Source organism: Lagenorhynchus albirostris, chromosome 11, assembly GCF_949774975.1.
Source record: "Lagenorhynchus albirostris chromosome 11, mLagAlb1.1, whole genome shotgun sequence".
Lineage (NCBI taxonomy): Eukaryota > Metazoa > Chordata > Mammalia > Artiodactyla > Delphinidae > Lagenorhynchus > Lagenorhynchus albirostris.
This window is the reverse complement of record NC_083105.1, coordinates 18,469,784-18,493,709: the sequence shown is the minus strand read 5'-3', so window position 1 is coordinate 18,493,709 and position 23,926 is coordinate 18,469,784. Positions and strand designations below refer to the sequence as shown.

Genomic DNA, 23,926 nt, shown 5'->3' with positions numbered 1-23,926 from the left:
CAGGAAGACAGCCTGGGGGAATCCCTAGATCAAGACATAAGTGGCAACCAGGGTTAATCTGGGGGTTTACCCTTGACTGTCATTTACATGCTTATAGGAGCATGGTGTATGGGAGGACCAGCCACATATAAAGGGACAGGGAACAGTCTGGAGGCTGTGACAAGTTTTCAAGCCCGTCCCCCTGCTGCTCCTCTCACCAGCAGCCTTGTGATTCATCTCTTTGCCTCCTGTCCTATTTCCCTCCGTTCCATACTCCACATTGCTGCCAGACAGAACTTTCTAAAACATAGATATCTTAGTCTGTTCTGGCTACTGTAACAAAGCGTCGTAGATTGGGTGGCTGATAAACAGCAGAAAGTTATTTCTCATAGTTCTGGAGGCTAGAAGTTCAGGATCAAGGTGCCAGCATGGTTGGGTTCTAGTGATGGCCCTCTTCTGGGTTGCAGATGGCCGTCTTCTCATGTTATGGCAGAAGGGGCAAGGGAACTCTCCAGGGTCTCTTTTATAAGGGCACTAATTTCGTTTGTGAGGATTCCACCCTCATGACCTAATCACCTCTCTAAGGCCCGACCTCCAAGTACCAGCACGTTGCAGATTAGGTTTCAAAATATGGGTTGGGGAGTGGGGACATAAACATTTGGACTATAGCAGCACTGTTACCCACCCTCCCCAGTACCTGACAACCTGCTCTGATTCTCTATAGCCTCCAGTAGGAGAAACTTCGCTGCCTATAGGAGACACACCTTAGCAAGGTGTGGTACAGAGCTGTTCACCAATTGGCACTCACCCAGTTTTCCAGCCTGGTCTCCACTGCACACTCTGCTTAAGGGGCTTCAGTCTAGTAATGGAAATAAATGTTCAATCGTGTTCAGAAAATTGCGATATGAGAGTGCAGAGTAAAGCGCCTCTAGACCAGACTAGACTGTTCTTTGTTCGCATGCAAACTCCCCACTCCCAAGCCATGTCAGACATCATTCATCGATCATTGCACTCCTTCCTCTGAGGTCAGATAGGGGCACCACATCCTTTTCAAAAGAGCACACCATGTAGTCACTTCCAATTAACTGAAGTTGGCTCAAAGGTTTAGAGCAGGTATCAGAGAGGAGGACCTAAAAGGTGATTGGGATTTCAGAGATAGAGAATGGAGAGAAAGAGATTTTCAGGCTCAAGGAAAAGCACACATAAAGGCACAGAACTGCATTGCATCTACTCTAGCCCACTGGAGCCTGTAAATGTTCCCTCTGACACAAGACAGACCACTTTCGCAGCCAGGTCTCTGTTTCAGGACCTTCTATACAACCAGGCCAGGCCTAATGAGATTTCTTTCTCAAAAGCTCTTAGCCTGAGCAACCAACCCTGTGGGTCCTTTTTCTCGTCTCTAACAATTTCTTTCTGGATCTTCCCCTGCCAGGAAGTATCTGTTAGCTGGGCATCCAGGGTAAAAACATTACGCTGTTCCAGGAAATTTAGGAACTAATTTGGCAAATAGGTGGTGAGTACCTGCCGCATGCCAGGCTCTGCACTATTTCTGCACATGCAAAACAATAACAACAACAACTTCATCTTAATTAGAATTAGTATTTGCTTATTTATATCACTCTGTAACAAGATGATGAAAAATTAGAAAGAATAAGGAACATAGGAAGTATAAATAAAATAGAAAATTAAGCTCCGGGGAGGAATGTGCATCCTCACCACCTAGCATGGGGACCGGCACTCAGGAGACACTCCATTGGTGTAACTGACCTTCAGATTTGGCTCTGAGCTTCCTAGAAGCCAAGGTAAAAAAAGATTTACATGGTCACATAGTTTTACATAGTTCACGTGATGCATACCAGTTACTTGTGAGGAAGTAAATCTTTTCCTAGCATCAAGTACTAAAAGAAAGTTCTTGAGTGAGATTTAGTAAAGAAGGGCTGACACAGCATTTGGTTCTCTTTTTCAGAGATCACAAAAGATGAATGCAATGGGACCTGCCACACCAGTGCCAAGTACGTCCCCTTTAGCCTCCTTTGGAGGCGGTGCAAGGGTTTTTTTTGGTTTTTGTTTAAACATCTTTATTGGAGTATAATTGCTTTACAATGGTGTGTTAGTTTCTGCTGTATAACAAAGTGAATCAGCTATTTGCATACATATATCCCCATATCCCCTCCCTCTTACGTCTCCCTCCCACCCTCCCTATCCCACCCCTCTGGGTGGTCACAAAGCACGGAGCTGATCTCCCTGTGCCATGCGGCTGCTTCCCACTAGCTGTTTTACATTTGGTAGTGTATATATGTCCATGCCACTCTCTCACTTCGTCCCAGCTTACCCTTCCCCCTCCCCGTGTCCTCAAGTCCATTCTCTACGTCTGTGTCTTTATTCCTGTCCTGCCCCTAGGTTCATCAGAACAGTCAGAAAGAGAAAATGCAAGGGGTTTTTTTTCCTAGTAGCATGTGTCCACCCAGGCCCTATCTTTAGGGAAATAGTTTCCTGAGACCATTTCTGAGGATTTATGATTAATTTAAGTACGAAACTAAAAATGAGGCCACCATCAGCTTGCAGGTCCAGCTTTTTGAACATGCTGCCACCTGAGTTACCTGACATGCTGGCAGAGTGCCAGTTGTTACCCCCATTCAAGCCACAGGGACTCTTTCACAGAAGCAGAGGGAGGCCGGTGGGCCTCAATTTCATCAAACCTTACTTGCATTTCACAGCCAAGCCTTCCTTCTTTATAATGGAACTTTATACTCCTAACTCCCAGAGGGGTTTAATGGGTTAATTAATTAAGAGCCCAGTAGCTGGAGTTAGACCTGAGTTCAAATCAGCGTCTGTCATTTCCATTGACTGTGTGACCTTGAGTCACTTATTTAATGCCTCTAAGCCTTGGTTTTCTCATCTGTAAAACGGGAATAATGATAATACCTACCTCTTAGGGCTGTTGGATATTGTGTAGGTTACATAAAATAATGTGTGAAGCACAGCTCCCAGCACATAGGATGCTCTCTAAAGATGGGCAGCTACCCTCCTTATCCTTGGGCCAATGCCTACATGTACACACTCTGTAGTTTGCCTGATAACTGACTCCAGTTTTAGCTGCTTGTGGCAGGGCCATGCTAGGGATGGACTCTCCACCCAAGCCTTGGGCGGGGACCTCAGAGTGCCTCATGGGGGTAAGAGCTGGGATGCTAGGGATGAAGGGTATTGTGAGTCCCGTGGTGGGGTGCTGTGCGTTTTTCTACGAACACCACTTGCCTTTTCTTGTTGCAGCTGCCTTCTCAATCCGGATGTCACCGCCTCATGCAAATGTGCAGCAGGGTTCCAAGGGAACGGGACGGTCTGCACAGGCAAGTCAAGAAGGAATTTGCTGGGAGGAGAATAGCATGAGCTGTTGAGGGATCTGTGTTCCTGCAGACTAAATGGGCAGCTGCTGCCAACCATTGATGGTGAACTGGACGTAACAGGGCAGCTGATCGTGCCCGGGGAGCAGGACACCTGTTCACGGATAGGGCGTGTTGGTTTTGGAATGTGTGGGGCAACCGCCCCTGTTCTTTTCTCCCAGCCTTGGCCACAATTGGAATCATCTGGAGAGCTTTAGAAACCACTGATGTGGCTGACCTAGGATGTGGCCTGTGTGGGGGGACTCCGGAGTAGGGATAGAAAGAGGCTTGAGCCCTGGTTCTTCCCCCCAATCCCCACATGGCCTTGGGCGGGCCTCTAAACTACGCTGGGCCCCCTTAGCTCATTTGTAAAGTAAACGTAAAACTCTCTCCCCTCGCAGAGTAGTTTGGGGATGAAATGACCTCTCCACGTACAACAGAATGAGGCAGCTGTTAAAAACAGCCCCAGCGTTACACTCCCTGGGTTCGAATCTATGTTCTTATAGTTCGTGTCACCTTGGGCAAGTTGCTTGACTGCTCTTTGCATCATTTTGTCATCTGTAAGTTGTAGCTCATAAGAGAATCTCCCTCACTGGATTGTTGGATGATAACCTGAATTAAATAATACCTGTGAAGTGCTTAGAACATCCCTGGCACAGAGCACTCGATAAATGTGACCTAATACTCTCATGGTGCCCAACACATATTTGGTGCTAGAAAAATGGAAACACTTAGCACTGTGTCCAGGCGGGCTTCAGTGCAGATTGTGGTGGAGCTAGACAATGACCGCACCAATTTGTCCCCGATGTACCCTGCAGTAGGATGTGTACAGCACGCCAGTGAAAACAGCTGGAAAGGCAAATAACTGTAATGTTTCTCTTGCCCCCTGCTTTGGGGAAAAATAACAAAAGCAGAGGACACAATGTAACAACCAACATTTCTGTAACATTTTCATATACATTATCCAAACCTGTAAGTAAACCTATACAGGTGGATCCCAAAGTTCTTATTAATTGAGTGATTTGTCCAAAGTCACACGGTGAACGAAGGCCAAGCCAACACTCAAACACACATCTTGGGGTCTCCAAATGGATCTAGGTCTTTGATCCACTTTGCATTAATTTTTGTATATATTGTGAGGTCCAAATTCATTCTTTCCCATATGGATATCTAGTTGTCTCGGTAGCATTTGTTGAAAAAATTATTCTTTCCCCCATTGAAATAACATCTTGGCATCTTTGTGGAAAATCAATTGACCATAGATGTATGGGTTTATTTCTGGACTCTTAATTCAATTCCATATAGATCCTTATGCCAGTTCCACACTGTCTTTATCACTGAAGCTTTGTAGTAAATTTTGAAATTAGGGCGCGTGAGTCCTCCAACCTTGTCCTTCTTTTTCAAGATTGTTTTGACTATTCTGGGATCTTTGAATTTACAAATGAGTTTTAGGATAATCTTGTCAATTTACGCAAAGAAGTCGGCCAGGATTTTGACAGAGACTGCCTTGAATCTGTAGATCAGATTTGGGGAGTAGTGCCTTCTTAACAATATTAAGTCTTCCCATCAATGAACATGGAATGTCCTTCCATTATTTAGGTCATCTTTTATTTCTTTCAACAATGTTTGTAGTTTTCAGAGTGTTTTATAGTTTGTTAAATGGAGTCCACCTTTAATGCTATTGTAAGTAGAATTGTTTTCTTCATTTCATTTTCAGTTTGCTCATTGCTACTGTACAGAAATTCAATTGATTTTTTGCCTACTGTTCCTGTGTCCTACCCAGGACCATTTATTAGTTCTAATTGTTTTTAGTGGATTCCTCAGGATTTTCCATAGCAAGATCATGGCATCTGCAAATAGAAGTGGTTTTACTTCTTTTCCAATCCGGATGTCTCTTCTTTCTTTCTTGCCTAATTGCCCTGGCCAGAACCTTCAGTACAGTATTGAACAGAAGTGGCAAAAGCAGACCTTGTCTTACTCCTGATCATGGGAGAAAGCATTTGGTCTTTCATCATTAAGCATGATTTTAGTGGTGGGTTTTTCATCAATGAAAAAATGTCCTTTATCAGGTTAAGGAAGTTCCCTTCTATTCCTAGTCTGTTGAGTGTTTTTATCATTAATGGTATCGAATTTTGACAAATGTTTTTGCTCATTCTGAGATGATCATGTTTTTGTCTTTAATTCTACTGATGTGCTATATTACATTAATTGATTTGGGGATGTTAAACCATCTTGTATTCCTACATAAGTCCCACTTGGTTATGGTGTATAATCCTATTTACATATTGCTGAATTTGATTTGCAAGTATTTTCTTGAGGTTTTTGTATCTATATTCATAAAGGATATCAGTCTGTAGTTTTCTTTTCTAGTGATGGCTTTGTCTGGTTTTGGTATCAGTAATACTGGTCTCAGAATGAATTGAGAAGTCTTCCCTCCTCCTTCAGTTTTTAGAAGAGTATGTGAAAATTTGGCATTTATTAAACGTTTGGTAGAATTCACCAATGGCATCTGGTGCTTTGCATTCTTTTGAGCTATCCATATTTAATCCAGTGCCTACCGTTTTGGAGTATTTTCCGTTTCTCAATGATTCAAGTAAAAACGCATCGATTTCCCCCCTCCCCCCACCCTGCTCTGTGTCATCTTTCCCTTCTACAGCAATCAACGCCTGCGAGATCAGCAATGGGGGTTGTTCTGGCCGGGCTGTCTGTAAAAGAACCACCCCAGGAAGCCGGGCGTGTGTGTGCAAGGCAGGCTATACTGGCGATGGCATCGTGTGCATAGGTAGGTACCATCCCTCACCTGCGATTTCCAGCTGCCTTTAATTGTGACCACTCGGTCCAGGTGCTGTCTGATTGCTCCACCGTACATTGACTTGTTTCCCCTTTGTTGCTCATAAGCAATCGTCTAGGAAACGCTTAACACCAAGCACATACCCTGCTCCACACCAAAATGTCCTCCTACATTTAGCACCTACTGATGACTCTTCTCTGAACCAATTATACGGTGATGGTGACAAGTGGTATATGTTTTTTAAATTCCTACGTCTCTTCTTTCACAGCACGTTAAGTGGCACTCCGAAATTTTATTATTTTGAGTCCTTGGCTGCAAACACTCATATTCAGTCAATAGAGGGACAGAGTCAAGCCCGCAGACATGCCTGAGGAGCTGGTTTTGAGAAACCACAGCTGGTGCCCTCCCTGTTGGGTGACTTCTGCCCCAGTGTTGTCAGAAAACCGAATCACACCTTGACACTTGCTCCCCTCGGTCAGTTAGCCATCCTGGCTGGTACCTCAAGGCATTTTTTTACTTAAAAAATGAGGCTTGGGCTTCCCTGGTGGCGCAGTGGTTGAGAGTCCGCCTGCCGATGCAGGGGACACGGGTTCGTGCCCCGGTCCGGGAGGATCCCGCGTGCCGCGGAGCGGCTGGGCCCGTGAGCCATGGCCGCTGAGCCTGCGCGTCCGGAGCCTGTGCTCCGCAACGGGAGAGGCCACAACAGTGAGAGGCCCGCGTACTGCAAAAAAAAAAAAAAAAAAAAAAAAAACTGAGGCTTGACTCTCATGCCAGGTGTTGCTTTTTGTTTTAAAGAGATCAACCCGTGCTTGGAGAACCACGGTGGCTGTCACCAGCACGCAGAGTGCACACAAACAGGACCCAACCAGGTGAGCTGTGTCTCCGCGGGGGCCTACGTTTTCCTAGGAGCAAATTCCTGGGTAGTTAGACCCAGGCCTGAGGGACAGGGGCTGAGGACAGACCTCTAGGGAGCAGCAGCATGAAATAAATACATTAGAGGAGGTTCTGGAAGAATTCCCCGGGAGGCCATTCTTTGGGAAGCAGGAGAAAAGGGGAGAGGGGCAGGGGACAAAGGGTGCACAGGGAGAAGGGCCTTCCCTAGAGTGGGAGGAAGTGGCATTTGCAAACACCACATGGTTCCAGAAGCGCCTAGAAGGTCTCAGCAATGCTCTCCTTTCGTTCAGCTTTCTGATGCCCAGAATCTTACCATTTTTCTGTCCTGAGGCTCTGAAATGCATGTGCCACAGCAGAAGATCACGGTGTTAAGGCCTCTGTCAGCCACGTATTCCCCAACACTGTGCCCCTTGCGGCGCCTTCCGTGGGAGCAGGTTTGGGGACGTGGGGAAATGTGAGGGCTCCAGCACAAAGGAGGGGAGAGGTCGAGGGGTGAGAAGACTCAGGCGGGGAAGCTGGAGGCTCGGGGACCCAGGCTGTGCCTCCCTCAGTCCATGTCATGTTGTGAACGAGCAGGAAATTGCATACGTCAGAAACTGGATGATGCCCAGAGCTGACAGCCAGCAGAACCTCTCTGTGAAATGACCCATTTCCCCTTCCTCCTGGACAGGCCACCTGTAACTGTTTGTCAAAATACACTGGAGATGGGAAGGTCTGCACACTCATCAACGTCTGCTTAACCGTGAGTACGGCCCCCCCCACCGAGGTCTGGCCTGCGGTGCCCCCTTCTCCGCGTCTAGGGGCGGGGCATTGAGGTGGGCCCCGTCAGAGCTGCTTCTGGGCCATTTCTCCTTCGTGTCCCAGTTGCAGTGTTGGAGAAACTCCAGTCTCTGCCTCCATCTTCACGTGGCTTCCCCTCTGTGTCTGTGTCTCCTCTTCTAGTGAGGACGCTTGTGGTCTTAAGACCCCCTGGTTAATCTAGGACGATCTCATCTCGAGATCCTCCACTGCATCTGCAAAGACTCCTTTTCTAAACAAGGTCACATTCACAGATACCAGGGCTTAGGCTGTGGACATAGCTTTGCAGGGGGCCACGATTCAAGCCACCGCAGAGCAGGAAAAACAGAGGTCTCTGCCCCAGCTCGCAGAGTGAGCGCCCGGCACAGCCAGAACTTGAGCGCACGCCTGTCTGACTCAGAGGCCACACCCTTGACCACTTCTCGTGGCACGTGGTGCTTGTTCCTCCCGCGAGGCACTGATCCCCCGCGGGGCCCGGTTCATACACCTTCCTTCCTCGTTCATGTCACCGCCCACCTGAGAGCCTCCTGCTGTGGGCGTGAGTACAGCACAGACAGCCCGTAATTAAAGCCCTTCCTCTCCAGTCGAGGTCCCTACTGTCCCCCGTGCTGGCCTGTTTCATACTGACTGCCTTCCAGCTGATGACTTTTCCCTTTGCTATGATGGGTTAGAGTTCAGCCTAAAGCTGAGAAATATCCAACATGCTTGCTGCCTTTCTAGTTAACCCCCAGGTGCTGAGAAATTTCCCATTTGGCAGCTCTGGGCTGAGCTATTCAGGGCTGGAGATCTGCTGGGATGGGCTGCCATCTTGAGATATGGGCATACCTCAGAGATATTGCGGGTTCGGTTCCAGACCACCAAAATAAAATGAACGTCGCAATAAAGCAAGTCACAAAAATGTTTGGTTTCCCAATACATATAAAAGTTATATTTACACTATACTGAAGTCTATTAAGTGTGCAATAACATTATGTCTAAAAGACCAATGTATGTAAACCAACTATACTTCAGTTAAAAACAAAAGACATTAGGAGTTAAAATAAATAAATAAACAAGGTACATACCTTAATTTAAAAATATTTCATTGCTAAAACTTGCTAACCATCATCTGACATCGCCACAAACCTCCAATTTGTAAAAACCACATTATCTGCGAAGTGCAGTAACAGAAGGTGCGCCTGTGTAAGGCTGCAGGAGCGGGATGGCCCTTATAACTGTAGAGAGTTGGAAGGCAAGTTCAGGAAAAGGGCAAATAAGGCAAGCCAGTCAGTTACAGAGTGAGACAAAAAGTAAATTTCAATACAGAATCGCTGCGTGAACATTGGCAGAGCTGGCAAACTAACTGGTCTCATTCCTATCCCCCACTCCTTGGAAATTCTACCAGGAAAATGGCGGCTGTAGTGAATTTGCTCTCTGCAATCACACCGGAGAAGACGAAAGGACTTGTACCTGCAAACCTAACTACATTGGGGATGGGCTTACCTGCCGTGGCAACATCCATCAGGTAACACGAGGCATGTTTCCATAGAGTAAACTCCACCTGCCTCCCCGTGCCAAGAATCCAGGGAGCTAAGGAGGGTGCAAGGGTTTTGTTACCTATAAAACTATAAAATACAAAAGACTATTTTCATATAAATGGACAATGAAAAGAAATTGTATCTCGCAGTGGGAATTCAGTGATTCAGATCAACAGTTCTAGAGTCAGAAACACCTGGGTTTGAATTCAGCTCTGCCGGTCAGTAATGTGGCTTTGGGCAGATTATATCACCTCTTTGTGTATCCGTTTTCTAACGTGTAAAAGAAAATAACAATGGTGCCAGCCCCAGCAGGTTGTTATAACATTTCAATGAGATAATGTGTGTAGTGGGCACAGAGCACACAGTACCTCAAAGGCATCGCCGTGATGTGGATTGTTGTTGGAGCGTGTGTGTGAACGCCCTCGGGCGGAGAGGGTGAAGCCTTGGGATACTTGTAAAGTTCTACCTATTACAACGTGAACATCCTGTTATTTGGGTTAAAGAGGGACTAGAGCATTCTGGCTGATCAAATATTCTTGTTGATAAAGAAACTAAATCTGCCATAAACCTATAACTGAGTTTTTTAATATTGAACTTTTAAAAATGAGTCGTTCTGAACATCAACTGTGAGCCTATAGATGAGGCAGATTTCCAGTTGAAATGATGGTAGAGACTCTCAATCTTACAGAATTTGTCCTCCAATGACATTCTGGTATGTAATTCACAGATGTTAAGTGAACCTTCCTTGTCTTTGTTTCCAGGAGCTTCCCAAGAACCCCAAAACGTCCCAGTATTACTTCCAGTTGCTGGTAAGAATGTGTGTGTCTGTCTAACTGGAAGAGTTGGGTCTCAAGCCAGATATGGGATAAATCTGTAACCTCCGGAGTAGGTGAGACTAGAATAAATCCGGGAAACTGCATTTCTGGAATAGGCTCTGTGTTGGTCATTTGTGAACTTCTCAGGCCCCAGGTGGGCAGCATAAAAGAGTGGAATAAATGTTGCACTAGCCCACTGCACACGTGAGAATGTAGTTTATTAAAAAAACCTGCCATCATACCTGTGGAGACAAGAAGCATTACTGGGGCAATTGGCTAATTCTCCCGGTGAAAGTATTAAGTTAGATCTTTCTGCACCTCTTACATCAGAATACATTCCAGATATATTGAAGAATAAAGGATAAAAATCTAGAAGAATAAAATCATAAAACCTAGAAGAAAATATAAGTAACCGTAGGATCTTAGCATTGGCAAGAAGACAGTTAGAACAGTAAGTCATCTTATTGCTTATATTTGTATTGTTATCCCAAACAAAACATTTAGTATGTGGAAAAGACACTGGAAAAAATTATCTGGAAATAACAGAGATCCTTCTAGGTGGTGGGATTATGGGTAGTTATTTTCTTCTTTATACTGTATTTTCAAATCTTTAATACAGTCAGCATATGTTATTTTTATGCCCAGATAAAAATAAACATTATTTCAACATCTAAGAATCTGAATGACTCTGAATCTAAGACTAAATAAAACACCGGTCTCCCTATCCAGTTTTCTCTTCCCTCTGCCATCATGTACTCTCTGCTAGTTGTTTGAGCCCCTGCCTGTACTTATGTTAAGTACATGGCACGTGGCCCCCACCTTGCTTCCTACAGGAGCATTCTGTACGAGACCTGGTTGGTCCTGGCCCCTTCACTGTTCTAGCACCTTTATCTGCAGCCTTTGACGAGGAACCCCAGGTAAGCATGAAGCTAGAGACAGGTGAAAGAGGTTTGAGATTGGAACACAGTCTCTGGGCGTTACCCTGGAGACAACACTGAAGACATTTCTGGACAGTAGATCTAGGATCGGCTGGAGCTGACCAGTAATGGAAGGGGCTGCCTCTCAGTGTAGGGACCCCTCTCAGGGGAAGCATTCAAGTGGATTTGGGGTAAACACTGGCCAGAGACTTTCTAAAGGACATTCCTGAATAGGGTAGGAGGTTAGAGAAGACCAACAATTCTTAAATAATTCAAAGCTCCCAGCGACCACCCCCCCCCCTGAAAAAAAAAAGGAATGAAAAGAAATGCTATATTAATGGGATATAAATAGGTTCTTTTCTTGCAGGACTTATCAGAGCCTTTACTGTTTAACATTCACTTGGACTCTTCATGCTGGATTACCTATTAATATATAATAATGTAGCAAACATTTATTGATTGTGCCAGACACTGTTTCTAGTACCTGGCATAGATTAACTCATGAGTCTTCATGACAACACAGTAAGCTGCATGCTTTTATCATCCCCGTTTAACAGTTGAGGACATTGAGAGAAGTAACTTTCCCCAGGTCACACGACTAGCAAAATGTGGAGCAAGGACTCAGACATGCCTCTAGAACCTGCGTTCCCGCCCACACTGCTTCTGTATGCATATATTTTGGACACCAGTGAAGCAGGGACACAGAAATAGTTTTTGGAAAAAATTTGACATTTGATTTTTTTTAAGCACCAAAGAGTTATCATGAAACGTTGATAACCTCGTGGGCTTTATTATCACACTGACTTTATGGTTAATATTGTTTGTCGTTTGATTTACGAATGACGAAGCATGGTGGGCTTCTCCATACTAACGGTGTAAATCTGGCCCAGGCATCTCCGCAACAGGGAGCTGTACTACGTGGTATTACCCGGCATTTTTTCACAAGAGCGCTTGTTTTTCGAGTAGCGTCTCACGGGACTTGGGGTCCTTGGCACATGTGCTGTGAAATGCTGGACCAGAGGAACTCCAAGTTCCCTTTTACTCTGAGATTCTACAATGGAAGCAGGAAAGGAACTAGGGCTGCCTTCTCCCTCTTGCCTGAATAATCTCTACCGTAACCCTGACTACAAGCCAACCCCGACTGCCGACTTCCCGGGGTCTGGGTGGGGACAGAGGTATGGGGGAGAGTCTGGAGGAGAGGACAGCGAAAGGGAAAGTTGGAGCAGAAGGCTTCTGACTCTGGCTGGAACCCTCTGATCTACGGCAGATTAAGGACTGGGACAAACAGGGCCTGATGCCCCAGGTTCTTCGGTATCATGTGATCGCCTGCCACCAGCTGCTTCTGGAAAACCTGAAATTGACCCCCAACGCTACTTCCCTCCAAGGGGAGTCGATTGTCATCTCCGTCTCTCAGGTAAGAGAGGCCACCTCTGGAAGGTGCCCGTTTTCCTTGGGCCCTCTCTCTTTCCTCTTCCTTAGGGTAGTAAGAGGAACAATAACAATAACAACTAACGCATGTGGAGTGATTGCTATATGCCAGGTACTACCCTAAGTATCTTATGTGTACTAACTGATTTAATCCTCAAAATAATCCCATCATGTAGGGGATTTCCCATCATGAAAACACTACTATTTTCCCCAATTTACAAATTAGGAAACTGAGCTTAGAGAGGTTAAGCAACTTTTCCAAGGTCACACAGCAAGTAAATATTAGAGCTGGAATTGAAACTCAGAGGCAAGGCAGCCTCAGGTGGTCAAGAGATCTGCTTTTGGTAGCACTGGTCAGAAGCTGGAGAGGGATGAAAGCTTTTGTTCAAAGCATTTGACCCTGCTGATCCCTTCCCTCCCACAAAGAGAAAGGAATGGTGGCTGTGGAATCCATTACACAGGGAAAAAAGTGTGCAGTGGGGTCAGCAGGGGGGCTGGTGGTATAGAGAACACATGTGAAAGAGAAGCCAATTTTGATCTGCTTTTTATTTCATAGTTGAGAATCACAGTGAAGTGACTGTTTTGGTTATTTGCTATTAACTTCTCCAGGTGAAAATTACATTCTTGTCTCAGTTTTTTTTAATATAATCATAATAAAAAATGTGCTCAAGTAATTTGTATCTTCAGATTTTTCCCACGGCTCTACGTAAGTATTCACTTTCACGATGATGTAACATGTTCGTGAAACGTTTTGAAAAAAGTGATTTTGTGTCTGTTTCTCCTCGTGCTCATTTCCTTTTTTTTTCTTTTTTGATTGATTTCAGGACACAGTGTTGATAAATAATAAAGCTAAGATCATATCCAGTGATATCATCAGTACCAACGGAATCATCCACATCATAGACAAGTTGCTATCTCCCCAAAACTTGCTTGTCACCCCTAAAGATGCCTCTGGAAGGATTCTGGTGGGTGAACTCATTGTCAGGCTCTCAGCGTGGAATGACTCACAATACTCATCATTTATTACCTCAGTTCTGATTTTGAGGCATTGTTTCAAGACGTTTTAATTTCGCTGCTTCAATCTCAAGCTACTATTAAAAACCTCATAAATACCATTCTTAGTAAGAAGTAAATAGGCAAAAGGCTATTTTAAATAAGTGAATGGATTTTATAAGTTTTTCTTTAGTGTCCACAAGGGCAGGTGGTCTTGTGTAGATTTGGAAGATGGAGAAATTACATAGATGGTTGATGATGATGATGTGTGAGAGAGACAGATGACAGGTGATTGATAGATGATAGATAGATAGATAGGTGATAGGTAGGTAGATAGACAGACAGATACCACTAAAACTGAACCAGGAGTAAAATGTCTTCTCAATTGACAGAAAAGACAATTTCAACTTTTTTGTTATTTATTAGGATTGGGTTCTTCATTGCAGACAGCAGAACCCACTATATCTCACTTAAATAAAGAAGAGTTTCTAAAGATATTAAGTATATCACCAAATCTCTTAGAAAACCAAAGAGCCTAATTCAGATGCTACACAGCTGGGAACAAAGCAGCCCAGGGACACCTACAAAGGGAGGACACCTGACTTCACCGTAGGGCTGTCCTATACCCGCTACGCCCATGCCACCTGTCTCCAGCCTCATCACTAGGACATGAGAGTCCGGATACCAGATGCCTCCACCCTGTGCTCGTCAGAAGATCTGATATTCCTGCTAGCAGCCACCACCACCTCATGTTGTTTCTTTTCACCTCTAAGTCTTGCACAAGCACCTCCGCCTGGGGTATCCCATATCACATATGGGACTCTAGCTGCAAGGCAGTCTGGGAAAATGCAGTGTTTGGCCATCCAGCCTCTGTAAAGCAGGAAGGCATGGGTACAGTGGAGCTGGGGTGGGTGCTGACGAGCCAACCTACAGTACCTGCCACGCTATCTTCCCCTCGTTTTATTCAGTTGAGCTTTTGTTAAAGTGCTTTGTGAACTGTAGGCAGAAAAGTTTCATTCCCATTCTTATTGTCTTTGCAGCAAAATCTTACAACAGTGGCAATAAACCATGGCTACATCAAATTTAGCAACTTGATACAGGTAAAAACCTAGCAGGAAAGTTACCTCAGGGGATATAACCTACCTAAAGAGGTTTGGTGTTTGGAGGGTTTTTTGTTTGTTGTGTGGTTTTTGTCTGCGGCACTAGCCAGCTGTTGTGGGATCTTTGGGAAAGTCCTACTTTTCTGAAGAACAAAGTATTCTCTGCCACTCCATTCCCCAAATGTTGTAGGGTTTGTTCCCTGGCTGAGTTAGAAATTGAGGTATTTGAGGCTGGAGCAAGGGAAAGGAATTAGGATGTGCCCGTTCCTGAAATAGGTGCTTCACATCTGGAATTATCACCCCTGTTACCAAGATGGGGAAACTGAGACACAGAGATGGGAAGTCTGTGCTGATGAGACGGGCAGAAATTACATTTCAAACCACATTTTTCTGACTTCAGAGGTGACTTCCACGAATTGAGTAGAGAAACTTCTTGTTCAAAGATTTCGGAGGAGAATCAGGAAGGAGCAGGGTTCTCCAAGACCCCTCTCCGCCACCTAACCCCAGCAGTCCCAGGAGGGCTCTAAGAACCTTGGGGCTCCCACGGCGCAGTCAACAAACTTGGTGTAGACCAGTGATTTCCAAAATGGCCTGGGGCTCGGGTTCTCTGGGGAGCTTTTTAGAAATGGAGATTTGAAGGTGTTCTTAATGAGACGCTCCAGGGGTGTTACAGACCAGTATCTTTGCCCACCCACCCAGCCCCTAAACCTTATACTACCCCCCATACCTGGACATCAGGTCTGCTTGAACACAGGCTTTTATTGCAAGGTAGCAAGCTTCTCTGGGGCTCAAAGAAAGGGAATAATAAAGACTACTTCATAGTGTTGTTGGGAAAATTATAAGAAAACAAATGTATGCTGCACCCCTGCTAGAGAAGGTTCTCAAAATGATTCTTACCCATTCATCTGGCAAGTTCTTTTTTTGACTCTGTGTGATCTAGAAGTCTTCTAAATATACAGGAGTATCTCAATATTGCATAGGTTTCACGTTTTTTTAATGAAATATGAGAAAAGTGCCAAGTGGGTCTTCCAGAAATTAAAATATTTGGACGAGAGTAGTGGCAAAAAAAGAGAGAAGGAGAGATACTTGCTAAAGTGTTTCCCTATTAACAAAAGCCCAGAATTTGACTTTCTGTTTTACTTTCTAAGAAAATGAAGGTCAGGATGACTGGAGTCTGATGGGCCCCTAGTTTTAGGGACCAGCCAGAGTCCCCAGAAGCCCCAGGGCAGTCACGGAGGGGACCCCGGGCTGGCTGGCTCTGGTCCTCAAGGAGAGCCTGTGCCTCTTGGCTGGGCTCTGCTGCGCATGTGACCAGCTCCCTGCGTTTCAGGACTCGGGCTTGCTGAGTGTCATCACTGACCCTATCCACACCCCGGTCACTCTCTTCTGGCCCAGCGACCAAGCCCTCCAAGCCCTGCCCCCTGAACAACAGGACTTCCTGTTCAACCAAGACAACAAGGACAAGTTGAAGGAATATTTGAAGTTCCACGTGATCCGAGATTCCAAGGTATTTTGTTTTCACACAGACGGGAGTTGCAGGGGTGCCCCTGGGGTGATCAAATCCAGGAATTGTCCATGCATCTCCCGCCCCCCCCCCCATGGTACGAAGATGGCCTGAGCATCCCCTGCCCCACTGTGTCCTCCTCTGACTGCCTGTGGTGAATTGACCCCTGCAGTGTAGCACATCTCGTTCTGTTTCTCCCACTGGCCACTGTTTTTGTCCCAACTTTAACCAACACCCAAGAGCATCCCTCCCCTCTTGTACTGCAGACCAGCTTCCTCCCTGCCCTAGTTCACATGGCAAAGTGGCCGTTGACGACAGTCCCCAGGTTTCTCCCAGAATGACTCTATCTCTCCCAATTCCAGAGTTTCTAGGCAAAGGTCTGATTCATCCAGCTGTGGCCAGCTGTTGGCTCCTGAGCCGATCCTCTGTGATCAGGGAAGCAGGATCTTGTGGGAACATGGCAGCTCTTGCTAAAACCCTGTCTCTTTGGGTCCTCAGCCGGGACCCTGTTTCCCTCCAGGAATGAGACACCTAATCCAGGAAGGCCAAATGCCCTCCCTCTGGTGAATTCGTAGGACCTGTAGTGGTTTCCTAGGGCTGCCATAACCAATTACCACACACTGGGTGGCTTGAAACAACAGAAATGTATTCCCTCAGAGCTCTGGAGGCCAGAGGTCTGAAATCACGGTGTTGACAAGGCTGTTCCTGCTGAAAGCTCTGGGGGAGGGTCTGCTCCCTGCCTCTCTCTTAGCTTCTGGTGGTTGCCAGACATCCTTGGCAACGCTGCCTTGTAGTGCGTCCCTCCAGTCTCTGGCCCTGTTGCCACATGGCTCTCTATCTTCTCCCTGTGTGTTTCTGTGTCTTCACGTGGCACTCTCCTCTCTTCTTAAAAAGGCACCAGTCATATTGGATTAAGGGTCCACTCTACTCTGGTATGACCTCATCTCAACTAATTACATCTGCAATGATCTTATTTCCAAGCAAGGTCACATTTTGAGGTAATGGGGACCAAGACTTCAGTAAAACTTTTGAGGGGACACAATTTAACCCATCACAGCGCCCTATGCCATCTCCCTAACTCCGATCCTGCCACGGGCTTCATACACCAACGCAGCATCTTCCATGGACTCCCGAGCATAGATGGGGATGGAAGGCTGATTGAAACCAGCTGGAGGAGACTTTCCCCACAGAAAAAATGTCCAACTTCCTAGAGAGCCCACACTTATTCTTGCATTTGATTATATCTACTGTCATTTTAAAGCTGGAATTATTAGAACTCTTAGAAAAATTGTGTCTGAATTTGGTTTGTTGAGGAAGCTCCTTGGGGCCATTCTTCAGCCCAGATTTGGGGTGTTAATGTGGCATCATCACTCCTACAGGTTTTGGCAGTAGATCTCCCCAGGTCTGCTACCTGGAAGACCCTGCAAGGTTCCGAGCTGAGTGTGAAGTGCGGAGCTGGCAGTGACATCGTGAGTATCGTCACCCAGTGGAAGTTGGGAGTGCATTCTCCAGCCACTGCCCCTTCCAGGAGTTGTTCATTTTTTCCCACGTTGACAGCAAGCTCTTTTCTCTCACTGCCTTCAGGGCTATCTCCCCTGAGTAAGTGGATATGAAAAACCTGAAAAGTCCTGTCCAGCCCAAGCCCTCACCAGGTGTCAGGGAGCCTCCCTTGACACTTGCAGAGAGCAGCTTTTGGTTGATTTTTGGGGAAGATTTATTTTCCAGTGTGAGACGCTTCCCTGAAGCAAGAAAGTACACTGTCATTCCTTTTCCTTCCTTCCCAGCCCTACTGCAGCTTCCCCTCCAGCCCTCTCAGAGCATGTCAGAGCCAGCTCTGGGTTACATCTACCTAGATAGGCCAACAAAGAGAAAATTTGCAATTTTCACCTTCCTTGGCTAGCTCCTTAACAATATTACCTTCCTGTAATTCCATGTGATGAATGGGTCTGATGGGATAACAGTAGCTACATCCTCTATCTTTTATTTAATGGAAAATGGCAGTGGCTTAAATATGTAAGGGTTTCTCTCTCTTATAAAAAAAAAATCTGGAAGTAGCCAATCCAGAGCTAGTACGATAGCTCACTGGGGGAGCTCCTTCTGTCTTCCTGCTCTGCAGCACATGTTTCCAGCCTCACAGTCACCTCAAGGTCCAACATAACTGTTGGAGCTCCAGCCATCATGTCCACTTTCCAGGCAGTAGAAAGGAGAAAGGGCAAAAGGGATGCAGCTCCAAGCTGAGTTGATGACCTTCAAGGAGCCTTCTGAGAAGTCCCAGATAACATTCTGTTTACATCTTCTGACAAGCCAGAATCCCTTTGGTGATTGGATTGGAATTGCATTGAATTTGTTACCGAATGTGAAGAGTGTTAGCATCTTTACATCCCAACTTCTGGAAAGTTATCCTAATGTACGTACTCTCTTGAGATCAACTATACCGTCTCCATAGACCAAACTGGACATTTATCGAAGAAGAAGAAGACAAATGTTCACTGCTCATCCTGAGTGCTAATAGAACTTTCAGGCACTTTGTACTCAGAGTACTATTTTTTTTTATTTTTTATTTATTTAGTTTTTTGGCTGCATCGGGTCTTAGTTGCAGCACACGGGATCTTTCGTTGCGGCGTGCGGGCTCTTCGTTTTGGTACGCAGGCTTCTCTCTAGTTGTGGCGTGCGGGTTTTCTCTTCTCTAGTTGTGGTGTGTGGCTTCCAGAGCGCATGGGCTCTGTAGTTTGCAGCATGCAGGCTCTCTAGTTGAGGCGAGCGAGCTCAGTAGTTGTGGCACACGGGCTTAGTTGCTCCACGGCATGTGGCATTTTAGTTCCCTGACCAAGGATGGAATCCGCGTCCCCTGCATTGGAAGGCGGATTCTTTACCACTGGACCACCAGGGAAGTCCCCAGAGTACTATTTAGTTGGAACTTTATAACAACTCTATGCAATGGAATCATTAATCCTATTTACCTGGTAAAAACAATTAAACCTCAGGAAAGTTCAGGGACTTGTTCACACAGTGTATAAGTAGAAGTGGGGGGACTCAACTGCAGTTTTCCAGTGTCCTTTCCACTGAGTTACACAGTGTACATCCCATCAAACACTAGAGAGAGATTTATCTTTTTCTTTTCGTGGAACTTTCTAAAAGCATTTGCTTCCTGGGAGGGAAATATATCCATCAATTTACTAGCTGGGTGGACCTTAGGAAAGAAAGCCTGAGGACTGTTGCAAGCATTAAACAAAATCATGTATCTAGAGCACAGTTTAGACAATGCCTAGTATACGTGAAAAAGTTATCGTTGAAAGGGTAAAGCCCATCAGGGTGTATTTTGGAAAGGAAGTTGTACCGGCAGCTGTGCTAGGCGCTGGCACTAAATATGAAAACCGGGTAACTGCACGCGAGTGGCCATGTCGACCAGGTTTATCCTGGGCCACGGCCAGGCCATCCCTACCCCACCCTGCTACCCCCACTGCCAGCGTTTCTACTTTGGTAGAGGCAGTGTTGCCGAGTGGCCAGGGGTGTGGGCTGAGGCTGCCAGCCTGGGCGGGAACGCCTGCACCACCACTTACCGACTGCGTCACCTTCGTGAGTTATCTAACCACTCCCTGCCTCAGTTTCTTCATCCGTGAATGGGGATACCAGCAAGAGTAGCCACATCCTCGGGATGTTGTCAGGATTGAAAGAATTTGCACAGGTAAAGCACGAAGGACAGTACTCGGATGTAATACGTACTGCGTGTCTGAGATAAAGATGTTGGCCGTCGATACATATCAGTTCTTTGTGACTCTAGCAGGTGCTGGCCACATTCCATGGCCTGGGAGGAGGAGAAGTCTGAGGATTGTTGACTGTTCCTCTGCTCTCTCTCCCTCTGTCACAGGGCGAGCTCTTCCTGAACGGCCAAATGTGCAGAATTGTGCAGCGGGAGCTCTTATTTGACTTGGGCGTGGCCTACGGCATTGACTGTCTACTGATCGACCCCACCCTGGGGGGCCGCTGTGACACTTTTACCACGTTCGATGTCTCGGTCAGTCCTAAAAACAGTACTGTAGTAAGGGAACCTTGGGCCAAGGAACAGCCCTCATGGGTTGTGGGACCCTGCTGTGAAGCCACAGAGGGCTGGTCCCCAGTGAACACAGGACCCAAGGGATCAGAGCGCCACATGACAGTGCTCTTCAGATTAACGTCTACTTAGTCCCGTACAAGCCTTGCCTGTGCTCATTTATCCACCCACACACCCATCCATCCATCCCCCCGCCATTAAGGAAACAGTTGTTGGGAACCAACTGTGTGCCACTGTTCTACCAGTCATTTTCAAACCCGCCCACCCATTCAGTCATTCCCTTAACCATTCTACAAGCACTTTTTGAGCCTCTGCCAGAAAAAACCATGAGAAATGCCGTACTTGACAGGGTATGACTACAAAAGTGGCAGTTTCATGTGGTTCGATCTAATACATGCCACCATCCCTCCATTCATTTGCTCATTCATTAACACTGGCTGAACTTCCGTCCCGGGTCCTGCACTGTATGAGGCGTGTGTACATCTCACACACATTCATCCACCCAGTGCCATTTATTGACCTTTGAGCCTACTGTTTGGCTCAGTGCTCATCTTACCCCTCTCCAATAGTAGAAGGAGTTATCATCTGCTCTATTATGCAAACTTGTAAATTGAGTCTCAAAGAGGTGAAGTGACTCACATGGCAAAGTCTGTCACCAGTTGATTTCTGTACCGGGCAACTTGTAGGCATTCAATAAATATCCCAAATTACCAGGATAACAGTCAGCCGGAGTAGGAGATGAAAAACCAGTTGTTAATTTCTTCACTTTCAAAGTATATATGCAGACAGTTTTTTCAGTTAATCATTTTTCCTCACCTATCAATCCCCTGAAAATCAAATAGCAACAAGAATTATTATCCCTGTTTTATAGATCAGAAGACTAAGCATCAAAGAATGTGATTAGCTAAAACAATTGCAGCTGATTTATAATGGAACTGACACCTGCATCCACATTTCCCACTGCTGCTATACCGTGTGCCTGTGTGACCCCGCCCTGGTCCACCGCCATCTAACGGAATTTTTACCTCAAAGAACTAGACTAAGGAATTGAGGTCCACGACATACCTTCAGAATTCTCTATGGCAAAGTTACAGAGTGTTTGCTTTTATATTCTTGATCATAGCCAGAATCTTAAGATTAATTAAGTTCTTAGTCACATAATCAAGGCATTAACCTGGGGCATTCCTTGTGTTTCCCAATATTCTGGATTTTTAAGTGTTTCTTTTCTTGCGTACTAGGGGAACTGTGGGAGCTGTGTTCATACTCCCAGCTGCCCCAGGTGGACTAAACCAAAGGTAATTATGAACACAGTGATAACGTTTGGAGAGTGATAGGTTTGTTTCTCTATCAGACCCCAGTCTCCTGGTAGCTATGAGTGTGCATGCGTGTGCATCTGCAAGTGTGTTATAACTCTGTGTAATTACTTTATGTCTTTCTTTCAACAATCAGGCCAGTGGGATTAGAGATGAACATTCTTAGCCCAGGCAGCCTGTCAACCCACTATCCATCTTTTAAGAACTGTCTAGGAGCGTCATGGGATTACAGACCTAGAAGGGGTTGCAAAGATAATTATAATTATAAAAATAATAGTTGTATTTTGTTGGTTGCTATTCATGTCCCCGGCTCTGTGCTGGCCCCTTTATTTTGACATTATCCCTATTCCCCATTATAATACCTATAGAAAAATATATTACCTCCACTTACAACAGATGAGCCTCAGAGAGGATAAGCAATCAGCCCGAGGCCACACAGCTAGTAAGGAGCAAAGCTAGGATTAGAGCCCAGCATGCAATGTAAGAGTAATGGTTAAGCCAATGAAATTTGGGGTCCACAGTTATGGGGTCAAATTCTCGTGGGTAATCTTTGGCAAGTCATTTTATATGTTTTTGCCTCTGCAAAATGGAGCTAATAACAGTTCTGTGTGTGATTATTAGGAAAAGTAAGTTTTTAAATGGGGGTACAGAGCCTGGCACATAGCAAGTGCTCATTAAGTATTAGTTTTAGTACTTACTCCAAAGCCAAGCTCTTTCTACTCGACCAGTAACCCCTCTCACAGAAACACCCCTACAAAATGAACTGTAACCCCATACCCTCTCTACTGATGTTCCTGGGGCCAGGCCACAGACCCCTCTCCTGATAGAAAACCACCTCTTTCCCACTCCCTTCTCAGGCAACCACACCTTTTGCAAACAGCTCTAAGGGTTAAGATGGGGAGAAATCTTCTTTCTGTGGACTCCACCTCTGCCCCCTCCCCCATTCATTTGTCTCTCTACACCCCTAAGAAGAGAATTCCCTGTACAGGGCTCATGACCGTTGAGTCCCATTTTCTACTTGGGCAGTACCCAGGTTCCCCCACTGGGGGCGGACTAGAGCCCAAGAGCCCAAGGGGATGGAAGGTGGAGGGATGGTTCAATCTCTTCCTTTAGGGTGAGAAGCGGAAGTGTCTGTACGACTTGCCCTTCAGGAGGAACCTGGAAGGCTGCAAGCAGCAGTGCACCCTGGTGATACAGCTCCCCAAGTGCTGCAAGGGCTACTTCTGGCCAGACTGTCAAGGTAAGGGAGCCTCTTACTGCCTCGCAATTCTGAAATGATTATACAATCACTGTGGAGCATTTGAAAGTACTGTATGGGGGCCCGGGGGGGTGGGGCACGGGTAGCAGGGGAGTATATCACTCTTAATGATTCTGCTAAGAAAAGATCCAAAAGCAGTTATTCTGAAGAGCTGTGCAGCTTTCCTTCTCCTTTTTTTTTTCTCGTCATATTTGGTTTTTACAGAGTTGAGATTCTACTGTGCATAGATTGTAAATCGTGTCATGCTTTTCTGCTTGATGTTATAGCATAAGACATTTCCCATGGGGTTAGAAACACCATATTTCATTTCTGACACCAGTCTATGATACTGACAAGCATGCCAGTTTAAACGCGTCTAAAGACATCTACCTTGGCAGGTTGCTATACAACTGTGATATGAATGGGCCATTATTTCCTGAAATCTCCCGTTATGTGTAACATCGCCCTCCCTCCCTCATCTCACCCTTTCAGGAAAGGGCTCCTGAAACCCCTTTGTCTAGATACGACTTCTAGCCAATAACGCAGCAGCAAAAGCATAACAAATGCCATAGAACTTCCCATCCACCATGCATTGATTTAAGTGGGCACATGTATTGAGTGCTACTTCCCATATATGGGAACATCTGAACCCCACAGCAACCCCTAAGCAGTAGGTTCCATTGTCATCCCCATTTTACAGATGATGAAATCAGGCACAGATTGGATAAGAAGCACGTTTAAGGTCCCATAGTATGTCTCCAGAAGCCATGGTTTTAAGTACCATGCATACTCCATTCATCATGGTCCAGTTGAGAAAATTCTGGGCTGGGAGTCCACGCAATCACTCAGCCTCCACTCCACTGTCCATCACTAAAGCACAGACCATTGATAAAAGTCAGTGTCATCCCTTACATTTGTTCAGCGCTTTCTATTTTCAAATGCTCTTGGTTACAGTGTCTCATCTGATCCTTAGAGTGGGTACTCTGTCATCACCCTCCCCCTCCTCCTCTAGAGCTAAGAGAACCGAAGCTCAGAGCAAGTTCATTATTCAGCCCAGATCAACACAAATCCAGGTCTCCTGACCCCCAAATACAGCGCACAGTTCAGTATATTGCTCTGCCAGTCCTATTAGATAGATAGATAGATAGATAGATAGATTTTTTTTTTTTTTTTTTTTTTTTTTGCGGTACGTGGGCCTCTCACTGTTGT

The 23,926-nt window shown here is 45.7% G+C and overlaps 1 protein-coding gene across 1 annotated transcript in view; it reads left to right on the top strand.

Moving 5' to 3' along the window:
- The window catches only part of STAB2 (stabilin 2), a 157,655-nt gene that overhangs the window by 107,367 nt on the left and 26,362 nt on the right, over positions 1-23,926 (top strand). The window contains exons 40-55 of the mRNA XM_060166874.1: positions 1,946-1,991; positions 3,250-3,326; positions 6,016-6,141; positions 6,946-7,019; positions 7,715-7,786; positions 9,227-9,346; positions 10,121-10,168; positions 11,008-11,091; positions 12,359-12,505; positions 13,344-13,484; positions 14,553-14,612; positions 15,943-16,119; positions 17,496-17,585; positions 19,985-20,131; positions 21,406-21,462; positions 22,594-22,720. Coding sequence (XP_060022857.1) covers positions 1,946-1,991; positions 3,250-3,326; positions 6,016-6,141; positions 6,946-7,019; positions 7,715-7,786; positions 9,227-9,346; positions 10,121-10,168; positions 11,008-11,091; positions 12,359-12,505; positions 13,344-13,484; positions 14,553-14,612; positions 15,943-16,119; positions 17,496-17,585; positions 19,985-20,131; positions 21,406-21,462; positions 22,594-22,720 — 1,593 coding nt within the window. The remainder of the gene's footprint in view (positions 1-1,945; positions 1,992-3,249; positions 3,327-6,015; positions 6,142-6,945; positions 7,020-7,714; positions 7,787-9,226; positions 9,347-10,120; positions 10,169-11,007; positions 11,092-12,358; positions 12,506-13,343; positions 13,485-14,552; positions 14,613-15,942; positions 16,120-17,495; positions 17,586-19,984; positions 20,132-21,405; positions 21,463-22,593; positions 22,721-23,926) is intronic.